The 14,614-nt window shown below is 54.8% G+C and overlaps 1 protein-coding gene across 1 annotated transcript; it reads left to right on the top strand.

Annotated features, from left to right (window-relative positions):
- Positions 1-1,059: 1,059 nt before the first annotated feature.
- Positions 1,060-14,589, top strand: RAD54L (RAD54 like; the record flags this gene model as incomplete). Its single annotated transcript, XM_056552869.1, is given in 13 exon segments — positions 1,060-1,129; positions 1,225-1,513; positions 3,660-3,784; positions 5,883-6,033; positions 7,001-7,127; positions 7,752-7,826; positions 12,701-12,831; positions 12,903-13,013; positions 13,136-13,259; positions 13,589-13,667; positions 13,749-13,928; positions 13,998-14,161; positions 14,238-14,589. Coding segments are annotated over 13 exon segments (1,825 nt in total), but the record flags the coding sequence as incomplete, so codon positions are not given.
- Positions 14,590-14,614: the final 25 nt, after the last annotated feature.

Genomic DNA, 14,614 nt, shown 5'->3' with positions numbered 1-14,614 from the left:
TGTATCTCGGTTGTTGTTATTATTATTATTATTATTATTATTATATATATCATATTATCTATTCACCGCTCTCATTGGTTCCTCCTCTTGTATCTCGGTTGTTGTTATTATTATTATATTATATTCATATTATTATTCACCGCTCTCATTGGTTCCTTCTCTTGTATCTCGGTTGTTGTTGTTATTATTATTTATTATATATATCATATTATTATTCACTCGCTCTCATTGGTTCCTCTCTTGTATCTCGGTTGTTATTATTATTATTATATATATCATATTATTATTCACCGCTCTCATTGGTTCCTTCTCTTGTATCTCGGTTGTTATTATTATTATTATATATATCATATTATTATTCACTGCTCTCATTGGTTCCTTCTCTTGTATCTCGGTTGTTGTTATTATTATTATTATATATATCATATTATTATTCATCGCTCTCATTGGTTCCTTCTCTTGTATCTCGGTTGTTGTTATTATTATTATTATTATATATCTTATTATTATTCACGCTCTCATTGGTTCCTCTCTTGTATCTCGGTTGTTGTTGTTAATATTATTATTATTATTATTATATATATCATATTATTATTCTCCGCTCTCATTGGTTCCTTCTCTTGTATCTCGGTTGTTGTTATTATTATTATATATATCATATTATTCACCGCTCTCATTGGTTCCTTCTCTTGTATCTCGGTTGTTGTTATTATTATATATATCATATTATTATTCACTGCTCTCATTTGTTCCTTCTCTTGTATCTCGGTTGTTGTTATTATTATTATATATATCATATTATTATTCACTGCTCTCATTGGTTCCTTCTCTTGTATCTCGGTTGTTGTTATTATTATTATATATATCATATTATTATTCACCGCTCTCATTGGTTCCTCCTCTTGTATCTCGGTTGTTGTTATTATTATATATATCATATTATTATTCACTGCTCTCATTTGTTCCTTCTCTTGTATCTCGGTTGTTGTTATTATTATTATATATATCATATTATTATTCACCGCTCTCATTGGTTCCTTCTCTTGTATCTCGGTGCAGAGAGAAGGCTCCGGTTCATGTTGTGGTGGATCCGGTGCTGGGGAGGATCTTGCGGCCCCATCAGAGGGAGGTAAGGGACCTGTGAGGGTGCACATTGGGTTTGGCTGAGGCTCTGTGCCCGTTCCCTGTTGCCCGTACATTATAATGTGTTCTCGTATTCTGCAGGGAGTGAAGTTCTTGTGGGAGTGTGTGACCGGCCGGCGTATTCCTGGCAGTCATGGCTGCATCATGGCAGATGAGATGGGGCTTGGAAAGACCCTGCAGTGTATCGCCCTGATGTGGACCCTCCTCAGGCAGAGTCCAGACTGCACCCCAGAGATTGACAAGGCGGTGGTGGTGTGCCCATCCAGCCTGGTGAAGAACTGGTACAATGAGGTGGCCAAATGGCTGCTGGGCAGAATTCAGCCGCTGGCCATCGATGGAGGCTCCAAGGATGAGATTGATAAGAAACTGGGTAAGAACGTCTCCTACTGACCTCTGCATCACATGATTGGGGAGGGGGTGTGGTATATCATCACATGACTGAGGAGGGGGTGGGGTATATCATCACATGACTGGGGGTGTGTTATATCATCACATGACGGGGGGTGTTATATCGTCACATGACGGGGGGTGTTATATCGTCACATGACGGGGGGTGTGGTATATCGTCACATGACGTGGGGGGGTTGTTATATCGTCACATGATGGGGGGTGTGGTATATCGTCACATGACGGGGGGTGTTATATCGTCACATGACGGGGGGTGTGGTATATCGTCACATGACGTGGGGGGGTGGTATATCGTCACATGACGTGGGGGGGTGGTATATCGTCACATGACGGGGGGGGGTGGTATATCGTCACATGACGGGGGGGGTGGTATATCGTCACATGACGGGGGGGGTGGTATATCGTCACATGACGGGGGGGGTGGTATATCGTCACATGACGGGGGGGGTGGTATATCGTCACATGACGGGGGGGGTGGTATATCGTCACATGACGGGGGGGGGGTGGTATATCGTCACATGACGGGGGGGGTGGTATATCGTCACATGACGGGGTGTGTGGTAAATCGTCACATGACGGGGTGTGTGGTATATCGTCACATGACGGGGGGGGTGGTATATCGTCACATGACGGGGGGTGTGGTATATCGTCACATGACGGGGGGGGTGGTATATCGTCACATGACGGGGGGTGTGGTATATCGTCACATGACGGGGGGTGTGGTATATCGTCACATGACGGGGGGTGTGGTATATCGTCACATGACGGGGGGTGTGGTATATCGTCACATGACGGGGGGTGTGGTATATCGTCACATGACGGGGGGTGTGGTATATCGTCACATGACGGGGGGTGTGGTATATCGTCACATGACGGGGGGTGTGGTATATCGTCACATGAAGGGGGTGTGGTATATCGTCACATGAAGGGGGTGTGGTATATCGTCACATGACGGGGGGGTGTGGTATATCGTCACATGACGGGGGGTGTGGTATATCGTCACATGACGGGGGGTGTGGTATATCGTCACATGACGGGGGGTGTGGTATATCGTCACATGACGGGGGGGTGTGGTATATCGTCACATGACGGGGGGTTGTGGTATATCGTCACATGACGGGGGGTTGTGGTATATCGTCACATGACGGGGGGTTGTGGTATATCGTCACATGACGGGGGGGGGTGGTATATCGTCACATGACGGGGGGGGTGGTATATCGTCACATGACGGGGGGGGTGGTATATCGTCACATGACGGGGGGGGTGGTATATCGTCACATGACGGGGGGGTGTGGTATATCGTCACATGACGGGGGGGTGTGGTATATCGTCACATGACGGGGGGGTGTGGTATATCGTCACATGACGGGGGGGTGTGGTATATCGTCACATGACGGGGGGGTGTGGTATATCGTCACATGACGGGGGGGTGTGGTATATCGTCACATGACGGGGGGGTGTGGTATATCGTCACATGACGGGGGGGTGTGGTATATCGTCACATGACGGGGGGGTGTGGTATATCGTCACATGACCGGGGGGGTGTGGTATATCGTCACATGACGGGGGGGTGTGGTATATCGTCACATGACGGGGGGGGTGTGGTATATCGTCACATGACGGGGGGGGGTGTGGTATATCGTCACATGACGGGGGGGGTGTGGTATATCGTCACATGACCGGGGGGGTGTGGTATATCGTCGCATGACGGGGGGGGGGGTGTGGTATATCATCGCATGACGGGGGGGGTGGTATATCCTCGCATGACGGGGGGGTGTGGTATATCATCGCATGACGGGGGGGGTGTGGTATATCCTCGCATGACGGGGGGGTGTGGTATATCCTCGCATGACGGGGGGGTGTGGTATATCATCACATGACGGGGGGGTGTGGTATATCATCACATGACGGGGGGGGATGGTATATCATCACATGACGGGGGGGGATGGTATATCATCACATGACGGGGGGTGTGGTATATTAGATCATCACATGACGGGGGGGGTGGTATATCATCACATGACGGGGGGTGTGGTATATTAGATCATCACATGACAGAGGGGGGGGGGTTTGATATGTCAGTTAACACTGTGAGTGCTTCTATTCAGCCGGATTCATGAATCAGCGGGGGCTGCGGGTCCCTTCTCCGATCCTCATCATCTCCTATGAGACGTTTCGGCTGCACGCTGAGGTCCTTCACAAGGGAAGTGTGGGGCTGGTCATATGTGATGAGGTGAGTGCCCCGTATATTATTACTGATGGGCACCATGTGGGGCTGGTCATATGTGATGAGGTGAGTGCCCCGTATATTATTACTGGTGGGCACCATGTGGGGCTGGTCATATGTGATGAGGTGAGTGCCCCGTATATTATTACTGGTGGGCACCATGTGGGGCTGGTCATATGTGATGAGGTGAGTGCCCCGTATATTATTACTGAATGGCACCATGTGGGGCTGGTCATATGTGATGAGGTGAGTGCCCCGTATATTATTACTGGTGGGCACCATGTGGGGCTGGTCATATGTGATGAGGTGAGTGCCCCGTATATTATTACTGATGGGCACCATGTGGGGCTGGTCATATGTGATGAGGTGAGTGCCCCGTATATTATTACTGAATGGCACCATGTGGGGCTGGTCATATGTGATGAGGTGAGTGCCCCGTATATTATTACTGGTGGGCACCATGTGGGGCTGGTCATATGTGATGAGGTGAGTGCCCCGTATATTATTACTGATGGGCACCATGTGGGGCTGGTCTTATGTGATGAGGTGAGTGCCCCGTATATTATTACTGATGGGCACCATGTGGGGCTGGTCATATGTGATGAGGTGAGTGCCCCGTATATTATTACTGATAGGCACCATGTGGGGCTGGTCTTATGTGATGAGGTGAGTGCCCCGTATATTATTACTGATGGGCACCATGTGGGGCTGGTCTTATGTGATGAGGTGAGTGCCCCTTATATTATTACTGATGGGCACCATGTGGGGCTGGTCATATGTGATGAGGTTAGTGCCCCGTATATTATTACTGATGGGCACCATGTGGGGCTGGTCTTATGTGATGAGGTGAGTGCCCCTTATATTATTACTGATGGGCACCATGTGGGGCTGGTCATATGTGATGAGGTGAGTGCCCCGTATATTATTACTGATGGGCACCATGTGGGGCTGGTCTTATGTGATGAGGTGAGTGCCCCGTATATTATTACTGATGGGCACCATGTGGGGCTGGTCATATGTGATGAGGTGAGTGCCTCTTATATTACTGGTGGGCACCATGTGGGGCTGGTCATATGTGATGAGGTGAGTGCCCCGTATATTATTACTGATGGGCACCATGTGGGGCTGGTCTTATGTGATGAGGTGAGTGCCCCTTATATTACTGGTGGGCACCATGTGGGGCTGGTCATATGTGTTGAGGTGAGTGCCCCTTATATTACTGGTGGGCACCATGTGGGGATGGTCATATGTGTTGAGGTGAGTGCCCCGTATATTATTACTGATGGGCACCATGTGGGGCTGGTCATATGTGATGAGGTGAGTGCCCCTTATATTACTGGTGGGCACCATGTGGGGCTGGTCATATGTGTTGAGGTGAGTGCCCCTTATATTACTGGTGGGCACCATGTGGGGCTGGTCATATGTGTTGAGGTGAGTGCCCCTTATATTACTGGTGGGCACCATGTGGGGCTGGTCATATGTGATGAGGTGAGTGCCCCGTATATTATTACTGGTGGGCACCATGTGGGGATGGTCATATGTGATGAGGTGAGTGCCCCGTATATTATTACTGGTGGGCACCATGTGGGGATGGTCATATGTGATGAGGTGAGTGCCCCGTATATTATTACTGGTGGGCACCATGTGGGGCTGGTCATATGTGTTGAGGTGAGTGCCCCGTATATTATTACTGATGGGCACCATGTGGGGCTGGTCATATGTGATGAGGTGAGTGCCCCGTATATTATTACTGGTGGGCACCATGTGGGGCTGGTCATATGTGATGAGGTGAGTGCCCCGTATATTATTACTGGTGGGCACCATGTGGGGCTGGTCATATGTGATGAGGTGAGTGCCCCGTATATTATTACTGGTGGGCACCATGTGGGGCTGGTCATATGTGATGAGGTGAGTGCCCCGTATATTATTACTGGTGGGCACCATGTGGGGCTGGTCATATGTGATGAGGTGAGTGCCCCGTATATTATTACTGGTGGGCACCATGTGGGGCTGGTCATATGTGATGAGGTGAGTAGCCCATATATTAATACTGGTGGGCACCATGTGGGGCGCCCTGCACTCCTTTTATGCCACTTTGTTTCAGGGTCACAGACTGAAGAACTCCGAGAACCAAACCTACCAAGCCCTGAACCAACTGAACACTGCGCGGCGCGTCCTCATCTCCGGGACCCCCATACAGAACGATCTCCTGGAATACTTCAGCCTGGTTCACTTTGTCAACGCCGGCATCCTGGGTGAGTGATGTCATCATGGGCTCAGACCTCTCCAGTATTATATGATGGATGATGTCATCATGGGCTCAGACCTCTCCAGTATTATATGATGGATGATGTCATCATGGGCTCAGACCTCTCCAGTATTATATGATGGATGATGTCATCGCTCTATGACCTCTCCAGTATTATATGATGGAAAATGTCATCGCTCTATGACCTCTCCAGTATTATATGATGGATGATGTCATCGCTCTATGACCTCTCCAGTATTATATGATGGATGATGTCATCATGGGCTCAGATCTCTCCAGTATTATATGATGGATGATGTCATCGCTCTATGACCTCTCCAGTATTATATGATGGATGATGTCATCATGGGCTCAGATCTCTCCAGTATTATATGATGGATGATGTCACCGCTCTCTGACCTCTCCAGTATTATATGATGGATGATGTCATCGCTCTATGACCTCTCCAGTATTATATGATGGATGATGTCATCATGGGCTCAGACCTCTGCAGTATTATATGATGGATGATGTCATCGCTCTCTGACCTCTCCAGTATTATATGATGGATGATGTCATCGCTCTCTGACCTCTCCAGTATTATATGATGGATGATGTCATCGTCTCCAGTATTATATGATGGATGATGTCATCGCTCTCTGACCTCTCCAGTATTATATGATGGATGATGTCATCGCTCTCTGACCTCTCCAGTATTATATGATGGATGATGTCATCGTCTCCAGTATTATATGATGGATGATGTCATCGCTCTCTGACCTCTCCAGTATTATATGATGGATGATGTCATCGTCTCCAGTATTATATGATGGATGATGTCATCGCTCTCTGACCTCTCCAGTATTATATGATGGATGATGTCATCGTCTCCAGTATTATATGATGGATGATGTCATCGCTCTCTGACCTCTCCAGTATTATATTATGGATGATGTCATTGCTCTCTAACACAGGAACAGCCCAGGAGTTTAAGAAAAGGTTTGAAGTCCCGATCCTGAAGGGGAGAGATGCCGATGCCAGCGCAGCTGACCGCGAGAAAGGGGAGGAGAAGCTGAAGGAGCTGATCAGTGTGGTCAACAGGTGCGGTGGGGGCTGCGGTGTAATGTCTGCACCACATTCCGGGGCGGCCATGTCCTGTACATTCTGGTTCAGTTAAATAAACACTGTCGGATATAAAAACCTTTGATAGGTTGTAAAGCATATGAAACCAATAGGTTTTGCAATTGCATTGTATTTCATACTGAAAAAGTCAAAGAACTGCCCCCCGCCTCCTGGGATACATACCAGTCCTGCAGTGTCCACTCGTCATCACCAAGTCATGGACCCACTTCATGATTGACAGGTCTGCAGATCTTAAGCTGCTGTGATCGGCTCCCTCACTGTCTGTGTTTACACAGTGTGTGTGTGTGTATAGCATAAAACCAGAAAGGAAAGGGTTACAGATGCTCACTCCCGAGACCAGTGACTGAGGAGAGTGAGGGAGGAGGGGGAGTGGTTATCACCTGAGAAGAAAGGGACCCGCCTCCCCTGCATCTAGTTGACAACATTAAGGTAATTCAGAAATAAAGCTAATTCTGAGAGAAATATAGGTCATAGACACATAAAAATTATATGTTGCTCAGTATCTCATCCTGATCATGTACATAACAGTTTTTTTTTTGGGGTGATCTGACAGGTACGCTTTAATAGATTTTCATATTTCAGGTGCCTTATTAGAAGGACGTCCGACATCCTCTCCAAGTATCTTCCTGTCAAGATCGAGCAAGTGGTTTGCTGCAGGTAAGTGGTCTCGCAGGGTTGGTGGTGTTGGTTGGTGGATTCGCCAGGTTGACTTTGTGTGTAGGTCGGTGGGTTGGCGGTGTGTGTGTAGGTAGGTCGGTGGGTTGGCTGTGTATGTATGTGTGTGTGTGTGTAGGTAGGTCGGTCGGCGGTGTGTGTGTGTAGGTTGGCGGTGTGTGTGTGTGTGTGTGTGTGTGTGTGTGTGTGTGTGTAGGTCGGTGGTGTCGGTGGTGTCGGCAGTGTGTGTAGGTCGGCGGGTTTGCAGTATGTGTAGGTCGGTGTCGGCGGTGTGTGTAGGTCGGTAGTGTCGGCGGTGTGTGTAGGTCGGTAGTGTCGGCGGTGTGTGTAGGTCGGTGGTGTCGGCTGTGTGTGTGTGTGTAGGTCGGTGGTGTCGGGTGTGTGTGTGGGTCGGTGGTGTCGGCTGTGTGTGTGTGTGTGTAAGTCGGTGGTGTCGGCTGTGTGTGTGTGTGTGTAGGTCGGTGGTGTTGGCGGGTTGGTGGTGTGTGTGGGTCGGCGGTGTCGGCAGTGTGTGTGGGCCGGTGGTGTCGGCAGTGTGTGTGGGTCGGCGGTGTCGGCAGTGTGTGTGGGTCGGCGGTGTCGGCAGTGTGTGTGGGTCGGCGGTGTCGGCAGTGTGTGTGGGTCGGCGGTGTCGGCAGTGTGTGTGGGTCGGCGGTGTGTGTGTGTAGGTCAGTGGTGTCGGGGGGTTGGCTGTGTGTGTGTGTGTGTGTGTGTGTGTGTGTGTGTGTGTGTGTGTGTGTGTGTGTAAGTCGGTGGTGGCGGGTTGGCAGTGTGTGTGTGTGTGTGTGGGGGGGGGTCGGTGGTGTGTGTGTGTGTGTGTGGGTGGGTGTGGGGGGGGGTCGGTGGTGGCGGCGGTGTTTGTGTGTGTAGGTCGGTGGTGTCAGCGGGTTAGAGGTGTGTAGGTCAGTGGTGTCAGCGGGTTAGAGGTGTGTAGGTCAGTGGTGTCGGGGGGTTGGCGGTGTGTGTGTAAGTCGGTGGTGGCGGGTTGGCTGTGTGTGTGTGGGGGTCGGTGGTGTCGTCGGCGGTGTGTGTGTAGGTCGGTGGTGTCGGCAGTATGTGTAGGTCGGTGTCGGCGGTGTGTGTGTGTGTGTGTGTGTGTGTGTGTGTGTGTAGGTCGGTGGTGTCGGCGGGTTGGCAGTGTGTGTGGGTTGGTGGTGTTGGCCGTGTGTGTAGGTCGGTGGTGTCGGCAGTGTGTAGGTCGGTGGTGTCGGCAGTGTGTGTGGGTCGGTCAGTTGACGGTGTGTGTGTGTGTGTGGGTCGGTGGTGTCGGCAGTGTGTGTAGGTCGGTGGTGTCGGCAGTGTGTAGGTCGGTGGTGTCGTTGTGTTGGCAGTGTGTGTAGGTCGGTGGTGTCGTTGTGTTGGCAGTGTGTGTAGGTCGGTGGTGTCGTTGTGTTGGCAGTGTGTGTAGGTCGGTGGTGTCGGCAGTGTGTAGGTCGGTGGTGTCGGTGGGTTGGCGGTGTGTGTGTAGGTCGGTGGTGTAGGCAGTATGTGTAGGTCGGTGTCGGCGGTGTTTGTAGGTCGGTCGGTCGGCTGTGTGTGTGTGTGTGTGTGTGTGTGTGTGTGTAGGTCGTTGGTGTTGGCAGTGTGTGTGGGTCGGTGGTGTTGGCAGTGTGTGTAGGTCGGTGGTGTCGGTGGGTTGGCAGTGTGTGTAGGTCGGTGGTGTCGGCAGTGTGTGTGGGTCGGTGGTGTCGGCAGTGTGTGTGGGTCGGTGGTGTCGGCAGTGTGTGTAGGTCGGTGGGTCGGCGGTGTGTGTAGGTCGGTGGTGTCGGCGGGTTGTGTGTGTGTGGGTCGGTGGTGTCGGCGGGTTGTGTGTGTGTGGGCCGGTGGTGTCGGCAGTGTGTGTGGGCCGGTGGTGTCGGCAGTGTGTGTGGGCCGGTGGTGTCGGCAGTGTGTGTGGGCCGGTGGTGTCGGCAGTGTGTGTGGGCCGGTGGTGTCGGCGGGTTGTGTGTGGGCCGGTGGTGTCGGCGGTGTGTGTAGGTCGGTGGTGTCGGCGGGTTGTGTGTGTGTAGGTCGGTGGTGTCGGCGGGTTGTGTGTGTGTGGGCCGGTGGTGTCGGCAGTGTGTGTGGGCCGGTGGTGTCGGCAGTGTGTGTGGGCCGGTGGTGTCGGCAGTGTGTGTGGGCCGGTGGTGTCGGCAGTGTGTGTGGGCCGGTGGTGTCGGCAGTGTGTGTGGGCCGGTGGTGTCGGCAGTGTGTGTGGGCCGGTGGTGTCGGCAGTGTGTGTGGGCCGGTGGTGTCGGCAGTGTGTGTGGGCCGGTGGTGTCGGCAGTGTGTGTGGGCCGGTGGTGTCGGCAGTGTGTGTGGGCCGGTGGTGTCGGCAGTGTGTGTGGGCCGGTGGTGTCGGCAGTGTGTGTGGGCCGGTGGTGTCGGCAGTGTGTGTGGGCCGGTGGTGTCGGCAGTGTGTGTGGGCCGGTGGTGTCGGCAGTGTGTGTGGGCCGGTGGTGTCGGCAGTGTGTGTGGGCCGGTGGTGTCGGCAGTGTGTGTGGGCCGGTGGTGTCGGCAGTGTGTGTGGGCCGGTGGTGTCGGCAGTGTGTGTGGGCCGGTGGTGTCGGCAGTGTGTGTGGGCCGGTGGTGTCGGCAGTGTGTGTGGGCCGGTGGTGTCGGCAGTGTGTGTGGGCCGGTGGTGTCGGCAGTGTGTGTGGGCCGGTGGTGTCGGCAGTGTGTGTGGGCCGGTGGTGTCGGCAGTGTGTGTGGGCCGGTGGTGTCGGCAGTGTGTGTGGGCCGGTGGTGTCGGCAGTGTGTGTGGGCCGGTGGTGTCGGCGGGTTGTGTGTGTGTGTGTAGGCCGGTGGTGTCGGCGGGTTGTGTGTGTGTGTGTAGGTCGGTGGTGTCGGCGGGTTGTGTGTGTGTGTAGGTCGGTGGTGTCGGCGGGTTGTGTGTGGGTCGGTGGTGTCGGCGGTGTGTGTAGGTCGGTGGGTTGGCGGTGTGTGTAGGTCGGTGGTGTCGGCGGGATGGCGGTGTGTGTGTAGGTCGGCGGGTTGGCGTTGTTTCTAGCCGGTATGTTCTCCGGTTTCCCCGCAGATCGGTCGGCTGTGTGTGTGTGTGTGTAAGTCGGTGGTGTCGGCGGGTTGGCTGTGTGTGTGGGCCGGTGGTGTCGGCAGTGTGTGTGTAGGGCGGTGGTGTCGGCAGTGTGTGTGTAGGGCGGTGGTGTCGGCAGTGTGTGTGTAGGGCGGTGGTGTCGGCAGTGTGCGTGGGGCGGTGGTGTCGGCAGTGTGCGTGGGGCGGTGGTGTCGGCAGTGTGCGTGGGGCGGTGGTGTCGGCAGTGTGCGTGGGGCGGTGGTGTCGGCAGTGTGCGTGGGGCGGTGGTGTCGGCAGTGTGCGTGGGGCGGTGGTGTCGGCAGTGTGCGTGGGGCGGTGGTGTCGGCAGTGTGCGTGGGGCGGTGGTGTCGGCAGTGTGCGTGGGGCGGTGGTGTCGGCAGTGTGCGTGGGGCGGTGGTGTCGGCAGTGTGCGTGGGCCGGTGGTGTCGGCAGTGTGCGTGGGCCGGTGGTGTCGGCAGTGTGCGTGGGCCGGTGGTGTCGGCAGTGTGCGTGGGCCGGTGGTGTCGGCAGTGTGCGTGGGCCGGTGGTGTCGGCAGTGTGCGTGGGCCGGTGGTGTCGGCAGTGTGCGTGGGCCGGTGGTGTCGGCAGTGTGCGTGGGCCGGTGGTGTCGGCAGTGTGCGTGGGCCGGTGGTGTCGGCAGTGTGCGTGGGCCGGTGGTGTCGGCAGTGTGCGTGGGCCGGTGGTGTCGGCAGTGTGCGTGGGCCGGTGGTGTCGGCAGTGTGCGTGGGCCGGTGGTGTCGGCAGTGTGCGTGGGCCGGTGGTGTCGGCAGTGTGCGTGGGCCGGTGGTGTCGGCAGTGTGCGTGGGCCGGTGGTGTCGGCAGTGTGCGTGGGCCGGTGGTGTCGGCAGTGTGCGTGGGCCGGTGGTGTCGGCAGTGTGCGTGGGCCGGTGGTGTCGGCAGTGTGCGTGGGCCGGTGGTGTCGGCAGTGTGCGTGGGCCGGTGGTGTCGGCAGTGTGCGTGGGCCGGTGGTGTCGGCAGTGTGCGTGGGCCGGTGGTGTCGGCAGTGTGCGTGGGCCGGTGGTGTCGGCAGTGTGCGTGGGCCGGTGGTGTCGGCAGTGTGCGTGGGCCGGTGGTGTCGGCAGTGTGCGTGGGCCGGTGGTGTCGGCAGTGTGCGTGGGCCGGTGGTGTCGGCAGTGTGAGTGGGCCGGTGGTGTCGGCAGTGTGCGTGGGCCGGTGGTGTCGGCAGTGTGCGTGGGCCGGTGGTGTCGGCAGTGTGCGTGGGCCGGTGGTGTCGGCAGTGTGCGTGGGCCGGTGGTGTCGGCAGTGTGCGTGGGCCGGTGGTGTCGGCAGTGTGCGTGGGCCGGTGGTGTCGGCAGTGTGCGTCGGCGGGTTGTGTGTGTGTGTGTGTGTAGGTCGGTGGGGTCGGCGGGTTGTGTGTGTGTGTGTGTGTAGGTCGGTGGTGTCGGCGGGTTGTGTGTGGGTCGGTGGTGTCGGCGGTGTGTGTAGGTCTATGGTGTTGGCAGTGTGTGTAGGTCGGTGGTGTCGGCGGGTTGGCGGTGTGTGTGTGTAGGTCGGCGGTGTCGGCGGGTTGTGTGTGGGTCGGCGGTGTCGGCGGGTTGTGTGTGTGTAGGTCGGCGGTGTCGGCGGGTTGTGTGTGTGTAGGTCGGTGGTGTCGGCGGGTTGTGTGTAGGTCGGTGGTGTCGGCGGTGTGTGTAGGTCGGTGGGTTGGCGGTGTGTGTAGGTCTATGGTGTTGGCAGTGTGTGTAGGTCGGCGGTGTCGGCGGGTTGGCGGTTTGTGTGTGTGTAGGTCGGCGGTGTCGGCGGGTTGGCGTTGTTTCTAGCCGGTATCTATAAGTTGGTGTGTTCTCCGGTTTCCCCGCAGATTGACTCCTCTGCAATCTGAACTCTACAAATTATTTCTGAATCAAGCGAAACCCGTGGAGGAGCTGACGTCTGGGAAGATGAGCGTCTCCTCGCTGTCCTCCATCACCTCACTGAAGAAGCTTTGTAACCGTGAGTAATCCTGATGGAGAAGGCAGGAACTCGTCACCGTCCACAGTGTAACGGAACGTCTCCCTCTGCAGATCCTGCCCTGATCTACGACAAGTGCCTGGAGGAGGAGGAAGGATTTCAAGGGGCACTGAGTCTCTTCCCCCCGGGGTACAACACCAAGTCTGTGGAGCCTCAGTTATCAGGTGGGTGGATAGGGGTGTGCCGATGGCTGAGGTAGATTGGGTGGGCCTGTACCGTGGGGTGGGCTGGGCCGGGCCACCTCACCCGTGCACCTGATCTAGTGACTGATTCTTTGCTCTTCCAGGTAAAATGTTGGTGCTGGATTATATCTTGGCCGTAACCCGGAGCACGAGCAGCGACAAAGTTGTCCTGGTCTCTAACTACACCCAGACACTCGACTTGTTTGAGAAACTTTGCAGAATGAGAAGGTACCAGATCCTAATTTTACTTAACTGAGCAGAGTCCCTATGTGCATGGGTGGGGAGCTGGGAGGGCAGTCCAATGTGGCCCCGTGTGTGTATTGGGGGGGTATTCTCTGGGATCGGTCCCCCAGCAGTTGTCTGCAGTAGATCCTCTTCTGCCCAACACAGTCTCCTCCCTTCTGCCCGCCACGGTCTCCTCCCTTCTGCCCGCCACGGTCTCCTCCCTTCTGCCCGCCACGGTCTCCTCTCTTCTGCCCGCCAGAGTCTCCTCTCTTCTGCCCGCCACGGTCTCCTCTCTTCTGCCCGCCACGGTCTCCTCTTTTTTGTCCTTTCAGATATTTATACGTCCGTCTGGATGGAACGATGTCTATTAAGAAACGAGCGAAGATTGTGGAGAGATTTAACAGCCCCTCGGTGCGTCCATGACATTTTAGGCTCTGGGGGTCTTATTATGGGAGTGTTTCCTCTGCTCACATTGGTTTCCTTGTGTCTCAGAGCCCTGAGTTTGTCTTCATGCTGAGTAGTAAGGCCGGAGGTTGTGGCCTCAATCTGATCGGAGCCAATCGGCTGGTGATGTTTGACCCCGACTGGAACCCAGCGAATGACGAGCAGGCGATGGCGCGGGTGTGGCGAGACGGTCAGAAGAAGATGTGTTTCATCTATCGGCTGCTCTCGGTATGAACCCATCAGTTGGGCATTTTGCGGGCGGCCTTGGCCTGGTATTCATAGTTCTCTTCTCTCCAGACTGGGACCATCGAGGAGAAGATCTTCCAGCGTCAGACCCATAAGAAGGCGCTGAGCAGCTGCGTGGTGGACGAGGAGCAGGACGTGGAGAGACACTTCTCTGTAGGAGAACTGAAGGAGCTCTTCACCCTCACCGAGGCCACGGCCAGTGACACCCATGACCGGTGGGTGCTGTACCGGGTGGGGGGGGTTGGTCTCTCTCCCAAGCAGAGTTCTGTCTAATCTTTTGCTTCCTCTTAGGTTCCGATGCCGTCGCTGTGTGAATGGGCGTCAGGTGCGGCCTCCTCCGGAGGGTACAGACTGCACCTCCGACCTGTCACAGTGGAATCACTGTGCTGATAAGCGTGGCCTGCAGGACCCGGTGCTGGTGGCGGCCTGGGATGTCGCTGTCTCGTTTACGTTTCACCATCGGTCACATGAGCAGCGTGGGCTACTATAGTGGATGGGCCCGCCCTGTTGGGGGTCTCCACCTGACTCGGTGGATTCTTCTTGCTGCAGGACTTGTATCTTTCTCTACACATTGTATATATGTATAATATGTCAATAAAGAGCTGGAATCCTCCATGACGCCCTCTCATGCAGGCATTCTAGAGTGGGGCATCCTCCTTGTACCATCG

Source organism: Hyla sarda, unplaced genomic scaffold (genome assembly GCF_029499605.1).
Source record: "Hyla sarda isolate aHylSar1 unplaced genomic scaffold, aHylSar1.hap1 scaffold_2011, whole genome shotgun sequence".
In the NCBI taxonomy this organism is placed as follows: Eukaryota; Metazoa; Chordata; class Amphibia; order Anura; family Hylidae; genus Hyla; species Hyla sarda.
Note: the sequence above shows the minus strand (reverse complement) of the source record. Positions and strands in the feature narration are given on the sequence as shown.